This window comes from Pinus tabuliformis, chromosome 7 (genome assembly GCF_031772625.1).
Source record: "Pinus tabuliformis cultivar Carrire ecotype Pingquan chromosome 7, CPIR1, whole genome shotgun sequence".
Classification (NCBI taxonomy): domain Eukaryota; kingdom Viridiplantae; phylum Streptophyta; class Pinopsida; order Pinales; family Pinaceae; genus Pinus; species Pinus tabuliformis.
In genome coordinates this window covers 570083046-570105293 of record NC_142293.1, presented here as the reverse complement: position 1 = coordinate 570105293, position 22248 = coordinate 570083046, and the positions used below count along the sequence as shown (strand labels likewise).

The 22248-nt window shown below is 39.2% G+C and overlaps 1 protein-coding gene across 1 annotated transcript in view; it reads right to left on the bottom strand.

Moving 5' to 3' along the window:
* Window positions 1-423: 423 nt before the first annotated feature.
* Window positions 424-22248, bottom strand: part of HEMC (hydroxymethylbilane synthase) — a 182455-nt gene continuing 160630 nt past the window's right edge. The window contains exon 5 of the mRNA XM_089458525.1: window positions 424-633. Coding sequence (XP_089314651.1) covers window positions 521-633 — 113 coding nt within the window. The 3' untranslated portion in view covers window positions 424-520. The remainder of the gene's footprint in view (window positions 634-22248) is intronic.

Here is a 22248-nt window from a genome sequence, read left to right as displayed (position 1 = left end):
TTAATGATGAATATGGGTGTACTCTAAAATTAACTCAATCAAAATTAGAAAATACCATCGATTGGAAAAGCGAATGAGGTAACCGCACTACCTAAAATTTTGTGTGCGCTCGATAGAGTGAAATACAACCCAAGAATGCAATATATCGAATAGTGCGCAAAATTACAATCACTAGAGACTATAAATTCGTGGCCGTGTGTATCAGAAACCTTTTCGTAGATAAGATGGCACTCAAAACTACAAGTCGTTATTTGCAGACTTTAAATGTCTTATGCAATAATAACGTCTTCAGGGTTAATTAAAGTGAATATTCTGCAATAAAACTTTGTAACAAATTGAATGCAGAAATTGTCTAACTAGCCATCCACACTGTTATGGCTAGTTCATCAACATTGAAATCACACGAAATTCTCTCTATGATACTTCCACTGGATCGACATGTTAAGAACGGATACTAGGCCTAAGCTTCCTTCTAAACTCTATATCTGGAGGAAAAACATCTCACTTAATCATGGGTTATTTACCAGTCAAAAAAAGCAGGGCCAGCCCTTTCTTTGAGCTCTTTTCCTGCATCTACACCCATGGAAACCATATCCTCATATGTATATGCACCTTTCCTCGAAGTCTCTAGCACTGCAAATTGAACAAAAAGCATGAAAGTTACACCTGAGTCCTTAACACCAGATATTTAAAAGAAAAAGTTTAAAAACAATAAAGATATTAAAAACAACCCTTGAAGTTAACCTACATTCTCAAAGATGTTTCAATTTTATCTACAAGAGAAATCAGTGACACAGCCATTTGTAGAAAATACAAGATATCATATAAGTGTAATAGGTTTTTCTGCTTAAAAGAGGTTTTTGCATCAATAGTGAGGTGCATCCACAGCCCAGATAGATGTGTCATCTATGTAACATTAATAACTTAATTTTAGAGGGGGAAAACAGAATTGGAGTAAAAATGGAAAATTAAAAATAGCTAAATTATTATAAAAACTAAATAAAAATAAAATTACAATAATTTATAAATCTACAAAATATAAACCAGCGTAGACCCATCTTAAGCTGGGATCTTTTAAGCATCAAGAGAATCATGTCTCTGTTTCTTTAGATCCCTTTTGGCACTTATGAATCATGTCTCTGTTTCTTTAGATCCCTTTTGGCACTTATGAGATCTGGAGTTAATATTGATCTATAACAGTGTATTACAATACAGAAAAATTATGAATTGCCTCTAATACATGTAAGAAGGAAATTCCAAAGCAGTAGGTATACAAAAATCCCACAAAATTGCTTCAGAGCTCAAAATCTACAGCATGTTAAGCTTTCCCGTAATTTAAACTTCCCTGCAGAAAACTAGGCATTGCAAAAATAAGAGAGATTCAAAGGAAATCAGTGTACCAAAAGGAAATCCAGGGTAACTGCAATTGTGGGTCTTGTCATCAACGCTGGAGATGAATAAAGTTTAAAATTTGAATGAACCTTAGGAAAGATCAACAATCAGGCAAAAGCACATGCCATTCTTAAAGGGATTGAATTGGCTCTTGAAAAGGGTGTTCACAATATCTAATGCATGGCAACTAAGCAATAATAATTATGTTTTTTGGAATAGAGATTACACCGACTCCGTAAATTTAAAATTTCAGTAGGTCATGTGCTATGTACGGGTCGAGGAGGGTTTTGATTCAATATTCTTTTCACATATTACAAGAAATTTACATTCAAAGGTACACAATCTAGACAATTCAACAGCTACAATGGACACCAGCACCCTACAAATATATCACTATTATCAACACATTCTCCTCTCCCGATAACTTTGCACTCCTGATATCACTGTTCCCCAAGCAACTTATTTTGTTGTTCTCTATTTTATGCATAACTTTCATTCGCATGCATGCACTATTAGCAGTATATATACAAATCCAAAAATCTAATAAAATTGTAATAGTGTAGAATTTCATAATTTTTATATAATATTATCAAATCTGTTGTGATGAACTGTCCAGTGGAATATCCACAAGAGTTTACAAATCAATCATATGTTTGAAGGTGGGCCATCCAATCCTAAAGGTATGATTTTTCATTATGTAATTGGGTGTTAATCCTTACTTTTCTTGGGCACACTTAGGCATGGAGTACTGAGGGGATTAGAAGCAAAGAAAGGGTTTGGGATGTACTCTTGTTTCCTTACCTCAACTTGAGCAGTTAATCCTGTACCCTAGTCCCGTGGGCTCTCCTTTATTCACTACTAGCTTTAAGAGTGACACTACATGGGAAACCCTGAATTTGGTTGCATGGTCCCGCTACCCAATACCATATATTTCACTCTCCTCCACTCATTACAAACCTTTTTCACATTCTCCCCATCTGGGTCCACATTTGTCCATTGGGTCTGCAAGGTGTTAGCCTCCCCCTCCCCTTGTCCACACTTTGGGTCGGGCCTAGAACGACGCCCCAGAGGTGGATGCAACTAAGAAGAATGATAAGCATAATATGCCCACATACAACAAGAAATCTACCACAAAATGCAAAAGATGCTCGAGACAATAAAATTTGGCACATGGCAAAAAGCCAAGCATGAGATCTACCCCCTATCCATATGGCCATCACCGTGGTTCCTAAGGCCCCTATGATTGGCCCTTGCATCATTAAGGAACCCATGTATGTCCCAACTCTTGGAGGGTGATGAACTACCCTAGCTTAAGGGGGTAATAACTGCTACATCTTACACATCATGTTGTCATCTCTTTCAACCCCAAGCAATAAAATGAAGAAAAATCAATAAAAGGCAAAAGGAAAATAAATAAGGGTGGAAAAACAAAGGTCGGGGTAACTCATGTACCACCATTGCTCCCTCTTTACATTTATTACACCCAAATTGTGGACCTCCTTCATCATAGCTACCCTTGTACCATGGCATGTGGCTTGGAGCCTTCCCTATGTTCATATTTCGTTCCATCATCATTTCACATGACACCTACCACTTGATGCGTGTACCTTGGACTTGTTATTCCCTTAGAGGTTGAAACCACCTAATAGGGTCCTTCATTAACCCCTCTCGCTAAGGAAGGTAATATCAATACACGCTCAAAGCCCAAATTTGGAAGGGAAAACCATTATGAAGTGTCCACTTTTGCGCTTGATTAGCAAGCTTATTTACCCAATTTCACTAATGAATCATTGTATTGGAAGGTGAGGAGACGCATTGGATCTTATACAGGATTGTAGGTGGGTTTTCATCTTGGACTTGGCCTTACTATACGAGATCCAAGCCCTCCAAAGGATCATAATGGCATTTGTAAGATGAGTGTTAAGAGCCATGGGCCTTCATCCATGTAGAGCATTGAGTGCCACATCATGGGTTTCTTTAGCACCAACATTTGCTTGCACATGCCCCAGTTATTTAGAGACAATGATACACTTCGACCACATTGCCCAATTGGCTACCCATTGCACTCGACACTTGGCAATTGATCCAGGGCCCAGAGGATGTTATGTCTTTCCTAGGGAGACATGGGAGGGCATGTGTCATCTAGCCCTCATTGATGGAGCATCGACTTGATCTTCAGCCAGTTGGAGACCCATGAGACCCATTTGGAGCCCACATAGACCAAATAGGGGTTTGGAGATGTTTTGTAGCATATGGAGGGCATCCCCCTCTTCCTCCTCATTTTTGAGGCCCTCACTCTCATCCTTAGCACATGAGGCCTCAACGCTACCCTTCTAGGCCTCCACGTCATTCTTGTGTGGGCTTAAGAGGGCTTATTTGATTTATTTCTTGAGCTATCATGGTTGGCTTGTAACCATGGGTGGGTTACTAGACATTTTAGACATTGGAGGTGCTTTGTCTTTTAATTTTTGAACTCTTAGCACATGTATAAATAGATGAGACCTAACCTCATTCTAGGATGATACTTTGGATTTTCAGCTAGCTCATTAGAGATTTTTCGCCTGCAATTTGTGGAGTGATTCAGAAATTTCCGCTATCTCTATTGGAGCTTCTCTTTGGCATTATGATGGATGGATATATTCCTCATTGTCTTGTAAGTGTTATTTAAATGCTATATTTTTTATTTTGATTAATGTCTAATGCATGGAATATTGTCTCATGGTTTTAATGTGCCCTAATTAATGAAATTATGTTTAAACATCGAATCTATTGGCAATTTTGCATGTGTTACTCATGAATGAATGGATGAATGAATGTTCCTAGGGGATTCACTGCATGTGCATCCTTGAAAGTCCATTAAGAATTGTCAACAAAGTGTAAATATCTAGAAGTCTGCCAACTTGGCCTTGAAGGGTAGTTTCACACTTTTAATGACAAAAATAATTTTCTTTACAAGTTACAATGTGCCTGATGGGGTCTTCGATTTATGACAATGACTCTTGACTTCTTGACCCAAGCCAAATCCTAAGAGCACTCAATGGGTGTTTGACCTCTAAAATAAATGACCTTGAGCATGAAACCCATACTCCAAAAATAATAATAATAATTTTTCTTTCATTTTACAATATACAAGAATCAAAAGTACATTTCATATTTATGAAGACCGAACCTAGTTACACATTTTTCAACAATTTGTCTAAAAACAACAGTGCCATATTTTTATGTGTGTGCGCATCATTCTCTCAGTTCTGCATGTTATATTCAGAAGCGTTTTTTATTTTTGAAGATTACAATAGTGATTTAATCGTTATTTGTCGAATTAATAACAGAGGAAACAAATAATCTCCAATAGATAGAAGATTAAATTATAGTTTATTGCAACGTGGAAATTTCACATTTTCTTGGCCTTGCATTTGAGTATCTACTTGATTTTTCCAAACTTGTAAATGATGACTTGCCGAATTTATTTTTTTGTTCAATTAATTTCATTGCAAGTCTAGCATCCTCAATCGTTTCAGGGTTCCATAGATTGATTCCACTACAGATTTAAATTGTAATCCTTCAACCCACAGATGTACATTTTAAGAAATTGTTCATCTGTGAACCATTTTTTCTTGTTGTAGAACTTCCCATTTGTGTGTGTAGTCATTTATGTTTCCTTTCTTTTTTAAATGTACAAATTTGTTGTACATGTCATCGTCTTCTTCGTCATGAAACCTTTTTAATAAGGCAATTGTGAAACTTCACCAATAAAAATAATGAACATCACATTTCATTTGTCCACCATAGCAATTGTTGCCGCAAAATCTAGCAAGCCTTGTGAGGGGTCCACGCGATGATGGCCAGACCTAGTAGCAACAATAAGGGAGATTACCATTGTCACCTCAGCAATCTTCCTCTTGTTGTTTAATGGAGTTTCAACTCAAGAAAGGCTTCCTTATAGTCACCTATAAAGATAATCTAGTTATAAGGCTCCAGATGATGCAAATAGGCTAGGTCAAGATACCTTATGTTGGACAAGGCTCAATTCTTCTTGATAAATGAGAGCAATGTATCATACACCTAAACAAGATAAAGACCTCTACACAGTAGGGTTTATTGAAAAGCAATGACAAAGGAATACCTCACACGTCGAAGTTATGAAAAGAGTTTACTTGAAGATTATATCAACAAAGCAATAATGTGAACCCTCAAATGGGCTTCAAGTTGAAGCTCGGGGCTGGGGTTTAAGGTTTCCAAAGCACAAAATTGATAAAGGAAGGATGCATCAGTCCCATTAAGGGAATTTTACCACAATTAAAGCTAGATTTTGCGTTTTAAAGGTATACGATAATAAGCCCTAGGTTCATATCCACAAACATGCATCCATAATAACCCTACAAGCAATTCGGCCCTAGAAAAAGCCTTAGCAGCTTGCCTTAAAAAGCCTAGGAGATATAAAAAGAGAAAATATTTTAGTTTTTGAAGATTTTTTATCAACACAAATTTACTAATGCCTAAACCTACTTGGGTTGATGACGTTCTAGGAAAAATTCTGGAGAAAAAAGACGATTGGAGTAGGGGGGAAACATATGTTTTTCCACTTGTGAAACCCTAACTATTTTTTTTGTGAGGGGAGAAATTAAATAGAAGATGCACACTAGGAGTTCTTCTATGGATTTCAAGAAAGAATATATTTAACATGCAAAATTTAACCAAGATTTCCAATAAATATAATGCTTTTAGTCATGGAACATAGAGAAACCCTAGCATTAATTCATTCACATGCAAAATAATGAAAAATCAGCAATAAACTTACAAATTCTTCCAAGAAAAGAACTTTCAATCCCAAAAAGACATCTCTAATACAATAGCCAATCTCCAATAGCAAATGCTCCATGAAATCACATCTCTACCAAGCACTCTTCTAAGAGTGCCTAAAATCTCAGATGTGATGATAAAAAAGAGTAAGTGAGGGATCCTCTACTTATATGAGGTCTATCCATATACTTTACAAAATAATATTACCCTACAAACTCTCAAACAAGTTTGACTTTAAGTGTTTGACAAGACAAAGGGTTAAAATCCAACCTCATAGCTCAAAACAACAAAGTAATGCCATAAAATCTCACACATGTGGATCGATATCCTCCAAAAGCATAAATTCATGCCTGCTTTGGGCTATTAATGATACAAAAATGCATCGAATGGGCTAGTGAGATGTCATGTCATCGTAATCAACTTCGAGTCTCGAGGGAAACCTCAAGAAATGCCTCCATGTATTAAAACCATGCTCTAGGTGCCCTACATCACCTTCTCAAGGGTTCGATGGGTGGTGTGGCATCATCTCTCTCCAACACTAGGTCTCCAAGTGTGAGTACAAGCCCTCCCTTATCATCCTAGGAATGACCATCATCATCTAGACTTCATATCAAGCAATGCTCACCACGTAAGGTGAAGGCCAGCTGGGGGTGTCTTGGGTCTGCTAGGTACAACATCAATAAAATCCAACACCAACCAAGAGGAGCTCGATGTTTCAACATCTAGCGGTGCCCTTAGGTGTCAATCATCATCTTGAATCATCAAAGTGGCCAAAACTATGCTCTGGAGGGGCATTGCTGCATCTGCAAGGTCAACATTGCTCTCTCATGTTAGAAAATGTAAAGTGGCAACTTATTAAACTTATTTTCTTCTTGTCAATCTTAGTTATCTTCTTTATGTTCCTTTAGCTAGATTTTTTCATCAAACAATTTCAAGAAGCAATAACAACAAAAGGGGGCGCAGATGTAGGCTCTCAAATAGGGGAAAACCCGAAGACTCTTCTCTTCTTAGAATCTTCTTCAAATGAGATACAAAGACCCAATCCCTAGATCAAGTCCTTCTCCCAGTACCAAGTCAGCCCTTCTTCAAGTCCTTGAATCTACACCAAACTACTACATATTGCAACTTCGACCTGCAAGCTACAACACTGCTACTTGACCCGCAACTTCGACCCTCCAGCTCGTGAAGAAACCTAATTTGACCTCCTTCTAGAACCTTCCAAGAGCAAGACGACTCTTCCTAAGGTTAGTGAGGTCTAGATATAGTTTCCTTCCAACTACTAGTTTCTGCACTTCATCCTACCGTAACTCGTCCCTACAACTTCGGCCTCTTCTTGTAACCCAGAAACCCTAGAATTTTGGACGTGGGAGAGAGAGATAGAGCCCAAAAACCAAGAAATTTCATCCTTCTTCCTTCTTCTTGACCTTCGCTCTCCTTCTTGCAGCTACCCAGCTATAGATCAAACTCTTTCTTGTAGATCGAACTTGTGAGTGAGTGTGTCTCCAAATGAAGTTGAACTACTCTTTATATAGCCTTCTCAAGGGGTCGAATTCCCTCCTTTAGGTTGACTTGAGGATCCCATGGCCGACTTGTACTCTTGGAGATTCCAGGACTTTCTAGACTCAAAAATAATTCTTTTTACAATTACAAATTGCTCGGAAGGGTCTTATAAACATGATGTTGACTCCTTTGACTCATGACAATAAATCCTAAGACCTAACAAACCCTAGAAGCACGAAGAACATGCTTTTACCTAAAAGATCATCAATAATGAGCATGAAACCCATGATTTAATAATAATAATTTTTCTTTTATTTTTCTTGTTTGTTACATAAGATACATATTGAAATGAGTACAACAATTATGAAGATCGAAACTAGTTACATTTCTCAACACTCCCTCTTAACTAGGGAGGTACTCATAATTGTACAACTAGTACAACATCATATCTCAAACAGAAGAGTTTTCAAGAAAAGTTGGATTGATAAACCATAATGTAAGCATCATCATCATGACCAGCACAGTCCCTGAGGCCTAATAGGACAAACTCTTCTTTATTCAAGAGCATTATGCTGGGAGGCTTTATGTGTGATACCGCACTACCTCTCTAAGGTACATAACCATCTGGATGTCCACAAGGTATGTCCTTTTAGGACTATTCTTATCTTGGATCTCCATACCTGAGTCCTCAAAGAATATCGGTCCTCTTCGACCACTCTTCTCTTGGATTCTTGTCCTATCCTCAAAGAGTGTCAATACCTTTCCTTTCTTGGATGTTATATCCTCAAGGAAACCACAGATGCTTATCCAATCCTCTGTTATTCTTTCTTCACCACCTGAAGAAGAGAATGCACATGTGATGTTCACCATCACTCCCTCTCAACCAGAGAGTACATCCCTATTCTCCCTTAATCTTGAGAATAGAATCTTGCTCCTTATTCACAGAGACTCCTTTTGCTTCCTCTCATAATAGAGGAGATTCCTTCCTTCCAATAATGTTGAAATTTGATGACTAAAAAGTTTCCTGCAATCCCAACCCAGTTTTAATTTCACCTTATCACTCCCATTCAGTGAAATGCCCTTTCCCATAAACATACATTCAACATATAGAATTCTAGAAATGAAATTTCCAGATTAAAACACATTGGACTGTCTGTTAAAAATAGCAACAAGAAATGATATAGAATCCAGTATATTCCAATTTTAATTTGTCCTTGAATTAAAATTGAGAATTCAAATTCAAATTTAATCTCACCAGCTGCTTGAAAAATAATTAATTAATTCATCTTGGGTTAATTAGTTGGAGAAATTCAAGCTAGAAGTCTTTGTGAAGTCATGCAACAGTTATCCCTTAAATTAAGGAGATTAACCCTTAATTAAGAAGATAAGATTGAGTTATATTTGAATTGTAATTAGTTAACTCAGTTTACTAAGTTAAGTCCAGTTAAATTAGTTCCAAACAGTGTGAGGAACTAATTGTGAGTTCAGTCAGTTAATGCATGCATGCATCAAATTAGTGTACTCCAGATAACTGAAGATTCTCTCATCATTAACTCATGCATGTCTATTCTAAGAAAGACCCAGTTGAGATTACAGATAGGGACATTGTACTATCAGTTGTATGAGTTTTCCTATAAAGGAAACTCATCCATGCAAAAGGAGAAGGTTCCTTGAGGATTACGCAGTTTTACAGGGTGTGAGATCAGTGCGAGTGATCAGTGTTACACTTTGTAACAATAGGATCACCCAGGGGAAACAGCGCAAGGAAAAAGGAGACTTGGAGGGCAGAGGAGAAGGTTTGTGAGAAGCCTTGTTTGTCTGTGAGCATCCAAGAGGATTGTACTGAGAGCTGGCTAGCTGTGAGAGCTAAGGCTTTGTGTAATCTTGATGTATTTCCACCTTGTATGATAATACAAATAATGGGGTTTTTAGCTGAGGCTTTCCCCTAAGTATTTTTTGTGTTTCATGTGTATTGATTCTTCTTCTTATGGTTATATGTGTTCGGCTCTGATTCTGCTCGATCTTTAAGCTTCCTCAAGTTTGATAGTAGAAGTAGATTATAGTATTTTGCTTTGGTATATTGCGTTATCGAGTTAATCTACAGTCAGATTTTCTACATAGATCTCAGAGGTAGATTTGTAGAGAATTTGCAGGGAATTCTACATGGTATCGAAGCCAAGTTTATCGGAGATGTGAACAGTATACAGAGAAGATAATTTCGAAGTTTTGAGTTTTGGGCCGAGAGTTTGCAGAGCAGATCTGACAATTTTTGTGCAAAATTTTTAGAAACAAATAGCATATTTGGATTCCTTGCAAAAAAATACCCAAATTAATAAAAAAAATAAAAAAAATATCGGCCGAATCGAAGTTTGGATGAGGGAGATATCGCTCATTTAAAATCAGCGCTTTTTCTAGAAAATTTCGTGACGGCAGGACAAATGAAACAGATTGGTGTGCTAGCCAAGAACCTGTATGCTCTTGAGGTTCAAGATGCATGCAAAGCCTTGAGGAGCAAGGCAAATGTTAGAGACTTGGTGGTTGAGAGGGAGAGTAAATTACCTCTCACCATGCAGCTCCAAAAGAAGTCTCAAACAATTGTGGAGGAGCCACAATTGGAGATGCTGAGAGGAGACCGAGTGGAGGCATCCATTCATGCAGAGACCTCCAGTAGGGGGAAATTTCGAGCCAAGTGAGCAAAGGGATCACATGCAACCATACCTCCAAGTGTGAGGTGGGGCAATGTGAAGTAATAGTCACAAGAAGGCTGAAATTGGGCAAGGTCCATTGAGAGGTTTTATCTCATGGATCGTACCTTGCTACGAGAGCCCAAAGTACATAGTAGCAGGAGGAATCAGTAGGATTGATCCAGTCAGAGATCAAAGTGACAAAGGCTAGAGTAGTCAGATACTGAAGAGCGCAGAGAAGGACTGACAACAGTGCAGAAAGACAGAGTCAGCAGAAACACAGAGTTTTCAGTTGATATAGGCAGTAGCAGTCAGAGACTTTGATGACAGATGTATCATACTGATTCAGGTTGGATGTTTTTTTTGTTTCTGGAGTTGCTAGAGCATCAACACTAAAGAGAAGTGTTGCATGAAGAACATTCCAAAGGTTCAGGATCGAGATAGAGTTGAATTCCTTTCTTGTTGAGAGGGAGTGTTAAAAATAGCAACAAGAAATGATAAAAATAGAATCCAGTATATTCCAATTTTAATTTGTCCTTGAATTAAAATTGAGAATTAAAATTCGAATTTAGTCTCACCCACTGCTTGAAAAACAATTAATTAATTCATCTTGGATTAATTAGTTGGAGAAATTCAAACTAGAAGTCTTTGTGAAGTCATGCAACAGTTATCCCTTAAATTAAGGAGATTATCCCTTAATTAAGGAGATAAGATTGAGTTATATTTGAGTTGTAATTAGTTAGCTCGATTTACTGAGTTAAGTCCAGTTAAATTGGTTCCAAACAGTTTGAGGAACTAATTGTGAGTTCAGTCAGTTAATCCATGCATGCATCAAACTAGTGTACTCCAGATAGTTGAAGATTCTCTCATCATTAACTCATGCATGTCTATTCTGAGAAAGACCTAGTTGAGATTAAAGATAGGGACATTGTACTATTAGTTGTATGAGTTTTCCTATATAGGAAACTCATCCATGCAAAAGGAAAAGGTTCCTTGAGGCTTGCACAGTTTTACAAGGTCTTAGATCAGTGTGAGTGATCAGTGTTACACTTGGTAACAGTAAGATCACCCAAGAGAAACAATGCAAGGAAATAGGAGGCTTGGAGGGCAGAAGAGAAGGCTTGTGAGAAGCCTTGTTTGCCTGTGAGCATCCAAGAGGATTGTACTGAGAGCTAGCTAGCTGTGAGAGCTAAGGCTTTGTGTAATCTTGATGTATTTCCACCTTGTATGATAATACAGATAGTGGGGTTTTTAGTTGAGGCTTTCCCCTGAGTATTTTCTGTGTTTCATGTGTATTGATTCTTCTTCTTATGGTTATATGTGTTCAGCTCTAATTCAGCTCAATCTTTAAGCTTCTGCAAGTTTTATAGTAGAAGTAACTTATAGTATTTTGCTTTGGTATATTGCATTATCGAGTTAATCTACAGTCAGATTTTCTACATAGATCTCAGAGGTAGATTTGTAGAGAATTTGCAGGAAATGCTACACTGTCAACACACGCTGAAAATAAATATGGACATAAACAAACCAGCGACACACATAAAAATACACACAGATTTTTGGTCAACTTAGACCCACGAAAACCCCTTCAATCTTCTCTGGGGAAAACCTGTTAGAAAACTCTTCAAATTTATTTATCTTTCAATTTCAGGAAAAATACATTTGCCGACAAAACAAAACAGCAAAATACAGCTTATCTCTTCAGCCCAAAACTCCTTGAAAATCATGCCCACTTTGCCTTGATTTTTGTGCCCACTTGAAGCTGAAAATATGTACTATACGGATACGGATTGTACTGTATGGATTTTTTTCCAAAAAAAATCAAAAACTTCTCTCGAACGGCATGCAGCTCACAACATTAAATGTTGTTCATACTATACCTTTTGTTGTCTTCTATGCCTTGATTTCCGTGCCCAGCTTTGCCCAGAAATCACTCCTTCAGCTTGCTGCAACAAATTTCTCCTTCAAAACTTTTCTCCAACTCTCAGCCTCCTTTCTCCAATCTGCTCACGAAAAATGAATGCAGTCTCTCTTTTCTTTTCCCCTTTTTGTTTCCCTAAATGACTTTTGGGCAACCCTAAGATCTAATGGCTCAAATTTATTTAGATCAAGGTATGAGAATAAATGTGAATTTAACTCTCACTTTCTATTTTTTAACTCACCCATTAAATAAAGTACCCACATTGTACTTTATGTTTAAAGTCACTTTTCACTTTATAATTTAACATTGACTTTACCACTTATAAAGTCACTTTCACTTTATAAAGTCACACTTAGGAAAAACATTATTTTGGACACTTTTCCGTAGGTAGGGACTAACCCATGGGAAACCACTTGTCTAAGGTACATTAAAAATCAACACTCCCTCTTACCGAGGAAAGTGTTTCTCACCACACCCATCTTGTCCCTGAAATGGACATGCTTGCCTCTTGGCAAGGACTTCATGAGAACATCGGCCACTTGCTCATCTATTGATATATACTCCAGCTTCCCTGCCCCCTTCTAAACATAGTCCCTGACGAAATGATATCTAATGTCAATGTGTTTTGACCTGTCATGAAACACTGGATTCTCCGTGAGTTTAATGCAACTCTGATTATCACAATGAATAACCATCGATCTCAACTCCTGATCAAATAGGCCATACACCAACTTGCGAAGCCAAATGGCCTCACAACTAGCTTGGCTAATAGCCATATACTCAGCCTCAGAAGAGCTCAAAGCAACTGACTTTTGCTTTCGACTGAACCACAACACAACTGTCAAACCCAATCCAAAGCAACACCCTGAAGAGTTTTTCCTGTCAGAAGCACACCCTGCCCAATCTGAATCTGAGTAACCTGCCAACCTCACTCCATCTCCCCACCTATAGTCCAGACCATAATCAACAATACCTTTCACATAGCGAAGAATGTGCTTTGCAGCAACCCAGTGCACCCCCCTGGGCTCAACCATGAACTGGCTAAGTGTGTTCACTGCAAAGCATATATCTGGCCTAGTGTTGACCAGATACATCAAGGACCCAATAAGTTGCTTATACAATGTGGGATCCACCAAACTAAAATCTGAAGCATGAAGCTTCTTCCAGTTCGTGATCATAGGTGTAGACATGGCTCTACAGTCTTCCATGTGAAATTTGCTCAACGCATCCACAGCATACTACCCCTACCCCAGAAAGATATGCCCCTCCTCCTGCCACACCTCAAGCCCCAAAAAGTAATGCATTAGCCTCAGATCTGCATCACTCTTCATGAAACTCATCTGATGCAAGTAAGTATCAATCCTCGAATACCGAGCTGTTGGAGCTTGCTTAATTCCGTAGAGTGCTCGCCTCAACCAGCATACATTGGTCTCCCGCCCAAGTACCTCAAAGCCTTGTGGTTGCTCAACATACACCTCCTCCTCTATAACTCCATTCAGAAATGCGGTCTTCACATCCATCTGATGGATCTGCCAACCCATTTCTGCAATAATAGAAATAAGGGACCGGATAGAAGTGTACTGAGCTACAAGAGCGAAGGTCGCATCATAGTCAACTCCCTTTATCTGTGAGAACCCTCTAGCCACAAACCTCGCCTGGAACTTCTCAATGTTGCGATCTGCAGCACGCTTAATCATGTAGAGCCACCTAGAAGTCACAACTAACTTTCCCTCAGGCCTAGGCACCACTTCCCAGACATTGTTCTTAATGATAGAGGCATACTCCACCATAGCCTCTCTCCATACCTCCTGGCTGGCAGCCTGCTCATATCTAGTAGGCTCAGAGTCAATAATACTGATAGCCTTGGCTACATAACTGCAAAACCTCTCAGGTGGCTCCCTCTCCATGTTCACCCTCTTCGGAAGGCCAACGGACTCCGCTTCCTTCAAGGTGTCTTGAAGCCACTTGGGCCTCCTCTTCCCCTAGTCTGGTGAACTTGAAAGTCTACCAACTGACCCTGGTGTGCCTGTACCAGCACCTATCTTTGAAGAACATGTACTGGCACCTGTGTCTGTGTCAGCTGAAGTGCCATGTGAACTTTGTACCAGTGGACTCCCTAAAGAAGTGCTTGGTGAACTCGCCACTAGTGCCCCAGATGTCACTGACACTGAAGTACCTCCTATACCAGTAGATCCAGAACCCTGAGGTCCAACTCCCTGTACCTGACCTCCCTGCTGAGGAGAAGTCTGTGACTCTCTCTCATCATACTCCCGTGATCTTCGATAGGCCCTCTCCTCCTCGAACTTCACATCCCTCCTAATCACCACGCTCTATTTAGAAGGAATGAAGATCCGATAGGCCTTCGAAGTCTCGTTATAACCCATAAAGATACCCTTCTCTGCCATGGGTTCCAGCTTCATCCTCTGCTCCATGGGGATATAAGAATATGTGAGACATCCAAAGATACGAAGATGTCCCACATGAGACTTCTCTCCAGTGAAAGCCTCTTCCGAAGTCATATTCACCAATACTCTATGACGACTCCTGTTCTGAAGATAAACAGCAATATTGCAGGCCTCAACCCACAAAAATAAAGACAACCCCTGATCATTAATCATCGCTCTAGCAACCCCAACAATAGATCTGTTCTTCCTTTCAGACACCCCATTTTGTTGGGGGTTGTAAGGAACCGTGAACTCTCTCCTAATGCCCTCTTGTGCACAAAAGTCAGACAACCCACCATCGGTGTACTCACCACCATTGTCTGACCTCAAGACCCAAATCTTCCTACTTGTCTTCTTTTCCACAAGAGCTTTGAACTCTTTAAAGCAATTGAAGACCTCACCCTTGGTCTTCAGGAAATATATCCAAGTCCTCTTAGAGTAGTCATCAATGAATATAACATAATATTCATAACCACCCAAAGATGCATGAGACATATGACCACTAACATTAGTATGAATCTGTTGACACCTAATCCGAAACGGATGAGGTGAAGCCGGACAGTCATCTAGAAGATGAACTGATCCGTTTTTGTATATGTATAAATAATAATAGTTGAATGAATAATATCACTCAGTTGTTTTGCGCTCATTAATTTCTGAGCTAACCTGGCCTAACATGGTATCAGAGCACAGGTCCCAGGTTCCAGAAATAGCGTAACTCCTCTGCTGCCTCATGAAACCTCTGCTCCCTGGCGCACCAGCGCTGCATACGCTCTCTGCTATTCTGAATAGCCTGACATCCCTTCTGACATCGCTGCATACGCCCTCCCTTTCCGCTGGTCTTTTTTTGAAACACTAATTGCTCATAACGCTGCATTGAGGTCCGTTCCCTATGCGTTTGAGATGGGCGTTAATTTCAGGCTTGTTTACTGACAGAGCAATTATTTGTGAACGCTGCGTTGAATGCTGAGACCGTGTTGAACCGTTGAATGTCATGAAGAGAACGAAGGTCTCCGCCCGGTTACCAATACTATCAAGGAAGAGAACGGTAAGATGACTGAGTTTTATTGTAAGATGACTGCCGTTTTTATTGAAGCTGCTTTAATGTATTGAAGACCTGCGTTTAACGTATTGAAGACCTGCCTTTTAATATTATGGTATTGAAGACCTGCGTTTAACGTATTGAAGACCTGCCTTTTAATATTATGGTATTGAAGACCTGCGTTTAACGTATTGAAGACCTGCCTTTTAATGTTATGGTATTGAAGCCTGCGTTTAAACGTATTGAAGACCTGCGTTTAACGGTGGTGAGAATCCTTTGCTAGTGCGTGATGCATTGGTGAATCCTGCATTGATATATCTGCTAGTGCGGTGTGAGCGTGGATGGTTTGTTCGTTGTCTCATGGTCGATGATTGTTCGTTGTATTGCTGCATCCGAAGTGTAAAATTCAAAGTGCCAAAGTTGAATGCCAAGAATGAGTCATGGGTGGATCAGTAGATAAAGGAGGCATTGAGTGACTGCGTTTTCCTTTATAGACTGCGTTGATGCATTGAGTAACTGCGTTTTCCTTTATTGAAAATGACTGCCTTACGTTGTATTGATATATATTGAGTTTAATGCAGAGATATATATTGAGACCTGCGTGTGCTATTGAGACCTGCGTTTAATGCAGTGATATATATTGAGACCTGCGTGTGCAAATATATATTGAGTTTAATGCAGTGATATATATTGAGACCTGCAGTGATATATATTGAGACCTTAATGCTATTGGTAACTGCATTTTTTAAACAGTAATATATATTGATATATGGAAAAGCAGTGAGCGCCCTCATTTTTTTTTTTTCGTTAAACAGTGATATAGTGATATATGTGAGCAGTATTTGAGCAGTGAACACTATTTGAGCGCCCTTTGATTTTTAAACAGTGGTGTATTTGAGCAGTGAACAGTGTATTGAGCGCTCTTTGATTTTTGAACAATGATATATATATGTGAACAGTGATATATATAATGCATAAGGCAATCATATAAGGATATTTTTACAGAAGTTTTTGGCAGAGATATTTTGTTACAGTATGCATTCAAGAGAAAGAAGAAGATACTTCAGAGGCAGGGGGGGCAGACACCCTCAAGAAGAAAAGGCAGACTTACATTGCATTCGCTGCAAACAAAAAGGATCTCATGATGCTTCTACATGCAAGCTACCATGGGAAAAGATTGAGCAGAGAAGAAATCAGCAGAAAGGTAAAACTGATGACTCAGACAAAGGTAAAGCACCTGAATCCGCTCACTATATTGAGGCACAATGTAACATTGGAGTAAATGAAGATCTGTTTAATGCTTCACTTACTTCTTCAAAAAATGACTGGTTGCTTGATTCAGGAGCAACCTGTCATATGACTCATAGGAAAGATTTTTTTGAAGATTTCACTGATAATGTTGATGGAGCAGTATACTTTGCAGATCAGTCAAAAATCAATCCATCAGGGCTTGGCACAGTCAGGCTTAAACTGCCTGGTCTTCCAGACTTTCTTCTGGATCATGTTCTATATCTCCCACAGCTCAAGAGAAACTTGTTGTCCCTGGTCCACATCCGCCAGCAAGGTCACTCCATTCATATGTTTGATGGAAAGCTTGAGGTAAGAAAGGCATCTGACCATTCACTTGTCATGAGGGGTATAGAAGAAGAAAGACTTCTTAAACTGCAAGGAACCTCTGCTCATGCACAGCATTTTTCATATATTTCTCATCATGATGAAGGTACACTTCCATCAGGTTTATTATGGCATGCTAGATTTGGACATTTAAACTATGATAGTATCTGCTTGTTGAAGAAAAATGGTGTTGCTGGTTTGCCTACAATTCCTAGAAAACATAAACAATGTGATGCTTGCATTCTAGGAAAGCATAGCAAACAGTCTTTTCATGATTCACATTCAAGAGCACATAGGAAGCTTGAACTTATTCATTCAGAGTTATGTGGTCCAATGCCTGTTCCTTCTGCAAATGGAAATAAGTATATCATGACATTTATTGATGATTACACCAGAATGTGTTGGGTTTATTTTTTGAAGAACAAATCTGATGCTTTTCAAACATTCAAGAATTTTCATAAGTGGATTGAAAATGATGCACAATCTCATATTGGGTCTATTCGCACTGATAATGGAAAAGAATATACATCAAATGAATTTGAACACTATCTTCGCCAACATGGGATTAAACATCAAACAACTGTGCCTTATAATCCTCAACAGAATGGTGTAGCTAAAAGAATGAACAGAACAATTTTGAATATGGTACGATCCATGCTTTTCTTCAAAAATGTAAAGACAATGTTTTGGGCTGATGTTGTTCTATGTGCTGCATATATAAAGAATAGATGTCCATCTAGTGCTATAAGAAACAAGACTCCTTATGAATTGTGGTATGGACATGTTCCTTCGGTAAAACATCTCAGGATATTTGGTTCCACCTGTTATGCTTTAATACCAAAGGTACATAGAAACAAACTTGGTGCTAGAAGTCGTAAGTGTATCTTCCTGGGGTATTCAAACACATCTAAAGCATACCGCCTTTATGATGAAGTAAATAAAAAGTTTGTTTTATCTAGAGATGTCATTTTTCTTGAATCATCCAAATCTGACAGTGTTGTTGAGCGGCAACTTGATCGCTTGGATAGATTCACAAAACCAAAATCATTTCAAGAGTTTGATAATCAGATTCCACATCTTGAAGGGGGGATTCCTATACTAGATCAACATGTGGAATCTTCTTCTGAAGAACAATCTCCCCTACATGACACTCCAACAACGGATGATGCTTTAAGTGATGTAATTGATAGAATTGGGAGACTCAATCTTGATTCAGACCCAACTCCATCAACAGAACAGCCTGGACCATCTCAGAAAGGTCCTCCAAAGTGGCTGACAAAGACACTTGAAAGTGTTCATCCTGATGAAATTGGAAAAACAGGAACCAGAAATTCAAACCGACAAGATGGAGGTGATGTAGATAACTCTAATTCACCTGTTGATATGGATGTTACTTATGATTGTGAATTGAACTTGTCTACAGATTTTGAACCAACTTCCTTCAAAGAAGCTGCTTCTCATGATGAATGGAAAGAAGTGATGCAGAAGGAGTATGATGCCCTCATAAAGAATGGCACTTGGAAGCTGGTTGATCCTCCATTTGGAACCAAACCAATTGGCTGCAAGTGGGTCTACAAGAACAAGTACAAAGCTGATGGCTCACTTGACAAGCACAAAGCTAGGCTTGTGGCAAAAGGTTTTGCACAGAAGGAAGGGGTCGATTATGAGGAAACTTTTGCTCCCACAGCAAAATGGGCCACCATCCGGACACTCTTTGCACTAGCTGCTCAGAACGGTTGGAAAGTCCATCAAATGGATGTAAAAACTGCATTCTTGAATGGAGATCTAAAAGAGAATGTTTTTATGTCCCAGCCTGAAGGATTTGCTGTGAAAGGACATGAACACAAAGTATGCAAACTTGTGAAGTCCTTGTATGGCCTCAAACAAGCACCACGAGCCTGGTATGAAAAACTAACTGAGCATCTTCTGAAACTCAACTTCAAACATTTTGATCTTGATGATGCAACTTTATTTGTCAAGAAAGTTGGCAAAACAGTTGTATATCTTGTGGTATATGTAGATGATCTTTTAATGACAGGGAACAATGAAAGCTATATTGCATCCATAAAGAAAGAATTAGGAAAATTTTTTGAAATGACTGATTTGGGCTATGTTCATTACTATCTTGGCATTGAAGTAACCCAACATCCAAAGTCCATATTTCTTTCTCAAAAGAAATACATTGGAGATTTGTTATACAGATTTGGCATGACAGAGTGCAATCCCCTTTCTACTCCAATGGAACAAAACTTGAAGCTCACATCTACTGAAGGAAAAGAATTTGAGGATGCAACAAAGTATAAACAGCTTGTAGGAAGTCTCATCTACCTCACTACTACCAGACCAGACATTTCATTTGCTGTTGGAATCCTCTCCAGGTTTATGCAAAAGCCTTGTGAGGGACATTGGTCTGCTGCAAAAAAAGTTCTAAGGTACTTGAAGGGAACTCAAGACCTTGGAATCAAGTATACACAGGTGGACGACTTCAACTTGATTGGATACTCTGATTCAGACTTCGATGGAGACAAAGAAACTGGGGTATCTACTTCAGGATATGCTATGAGTCTTGGATCAGGAGCTGTCTCCTGGAGATCACGCAAACAATCAGTACCAGCAGATTCCACAACAGAAGCAGAATACGTGGCAGCAGCTGAAGCAACGAAAGAAATTGTGTGGCTCAGGAAAATTCTTGAAGATTTGCAAGTAAAAAAAATACAATCTACTCCACTTATGATTGATAACACATCTGCAATAAAGTTGGCCAAGAATCCAAAGTTCCATGATCGTACTAAGCACATCAATACTAAATATCATCTGATCCGACATCATGTTGAGGCCAAAACAATCCATCTCCGTCATTGTTCCACAAACGAGCAAATTGCAGACATCTTCACCAAAGCGCTTGGAAGAGAAAAGCTTGAAAGATTCAGAAAGATGCTTGGACTCACCAACATCCCTTCAGATTAAGGGGGGGAATGTTGACACCTAATCCGAAACGGATGAGGTGAAGCCGGACAGTCATCTAGAAGATGAACTGATCCGTTTTTGTATATGTATAAATAATAATAATTGAATGAATAATATCACTCAGTTGTTTTGCGCTCATTAATTTCTGAGCTAACCTGGCCTGACAGAATCAAGTCTAGTTTACCTGCAGATCTGTTGTCACTCGTTGGGAATGGTAACTTGGTGTACTTGCCCAAAGCACACCTTCTGTAGACCTCATAATGCTTGACACAGAAATCAGGAACTCCAATAGTGATCTCCCTCAGTACTCTCAAAGCTCCATGATGCATATGCGCCATCCTCTGGTGCCATAACTCACACAAGTCTTTACTTTTGGTGGTACTAATGTGAGTGCTACCAAATGTGCTACTCACCAATGCTCCTACCTATCGAAAACTGAACCTATATAGTTTCCCAAAGCGGACTCCAATCACTATGGCCGAAGTGATGGAAGCTCCCCTAGGATGCATCAATACCATGTCCTCCTGAGAAAGTGACGTCAAACCCCTTCTCCTCCATAGCAGACACTGAAATCAAGTTCTTCTTCATCCCCAGAACATACAAAACATCCATGACCTCCAAAGGAGGCAAAGGCTCCCTCTCAAAGGTCACAGTCCCCACACCAACAGCTCTCACAATGCGGTCATCTCCTAGTAAAATCTCAATATCAAGTGCTCTCTCTGCAAGCTCTAAAAAGAACTCCCTTGCACCTATCATATGGCGGGAAACCCCACTGTCTATGTACCACACATTGGATGATGAACTCCTACTAGATGTAGAAGTAATAAATGCAAAGTCCTGGTCAAACTGTGAAGCAAACTGCTCCACCTCCTTTGAAGCTATAGTACCCTTCTTCCCCTTGCTCTTCCTCTCAACGCACGTAGCAGCATAGTGTCTCATCTTCTAACATGCCCAACATTTGACTTTGGACATATCTGTATCTTTCTTCTTCTTCTTCTCCTTTCCCTTAGCCCCGTCTAATCAGGCCCCTTTCTTGGCCTTCCCTTTGTTCTTCCCCCTGGCTGTCAAGGCTACATCCTCCTCATCTGCTATCTTCACCCCACCATTGCCAGTCTTCCGTATCTCAGGCTACACACAATCATCCCAGAATCTTTCCCAATTGGGATGATTCTCCCTAGAGATAACAGCGTCTCCAAATACCTCCCAAGACTTAGGAAGTCCTGCTACAGCGATCCTGACTAACTCTGTGGGTGCAACTGCCTCACCAATAGCAGTCAAATCATCACTTACCTATTTGACCCTGCCAAGATAATGAACTACACTTTCAGCGTTTGTCATCCCAATGTTCTTCAATTGTTCTTTGAGTACCATCTTCCTGCTCTCATTGGTACTCTGATAGAGAGTGCTTAGAGCTGTCTACATTGTTGAAATTTGGTACCAGAGAACAGGTGGTTCCCTAAGGCTTTGATCTTTGGCCTAGGGAAAAGTGTCCAGAAGAATTTAATTTTTCTCCTAAAAGTGACTTTATAATTTTTATAAAGTCAAATCTAATTTATAAGTGACTTTAAGTGATAAAGTTACTAAAGTCTAATTTTAAAATGACTTTAATAAAGTCAATGTAAAATTAGAAAGGAAAAGTGACTTTGGAAATAAATGACGAAGTGGGTCTTTATTAAAGTGGGGTGAATTAAAAAATAGAAAGTGAGATTTAAATGAGCATTTAATCTCAGCCCTAGATCTCAATCTATTTCAGCCATTGGATTTAGGGATCACCCAAAAGTCACTTAAGGTTAGATTAAGGGAGGAAAAGGAGGAAAAGGTCATTCATTCTTTCATGAGCAGATTGAGAGAAGGAGAGCAAGAGAGCAAGGGAGATTTCTGAAC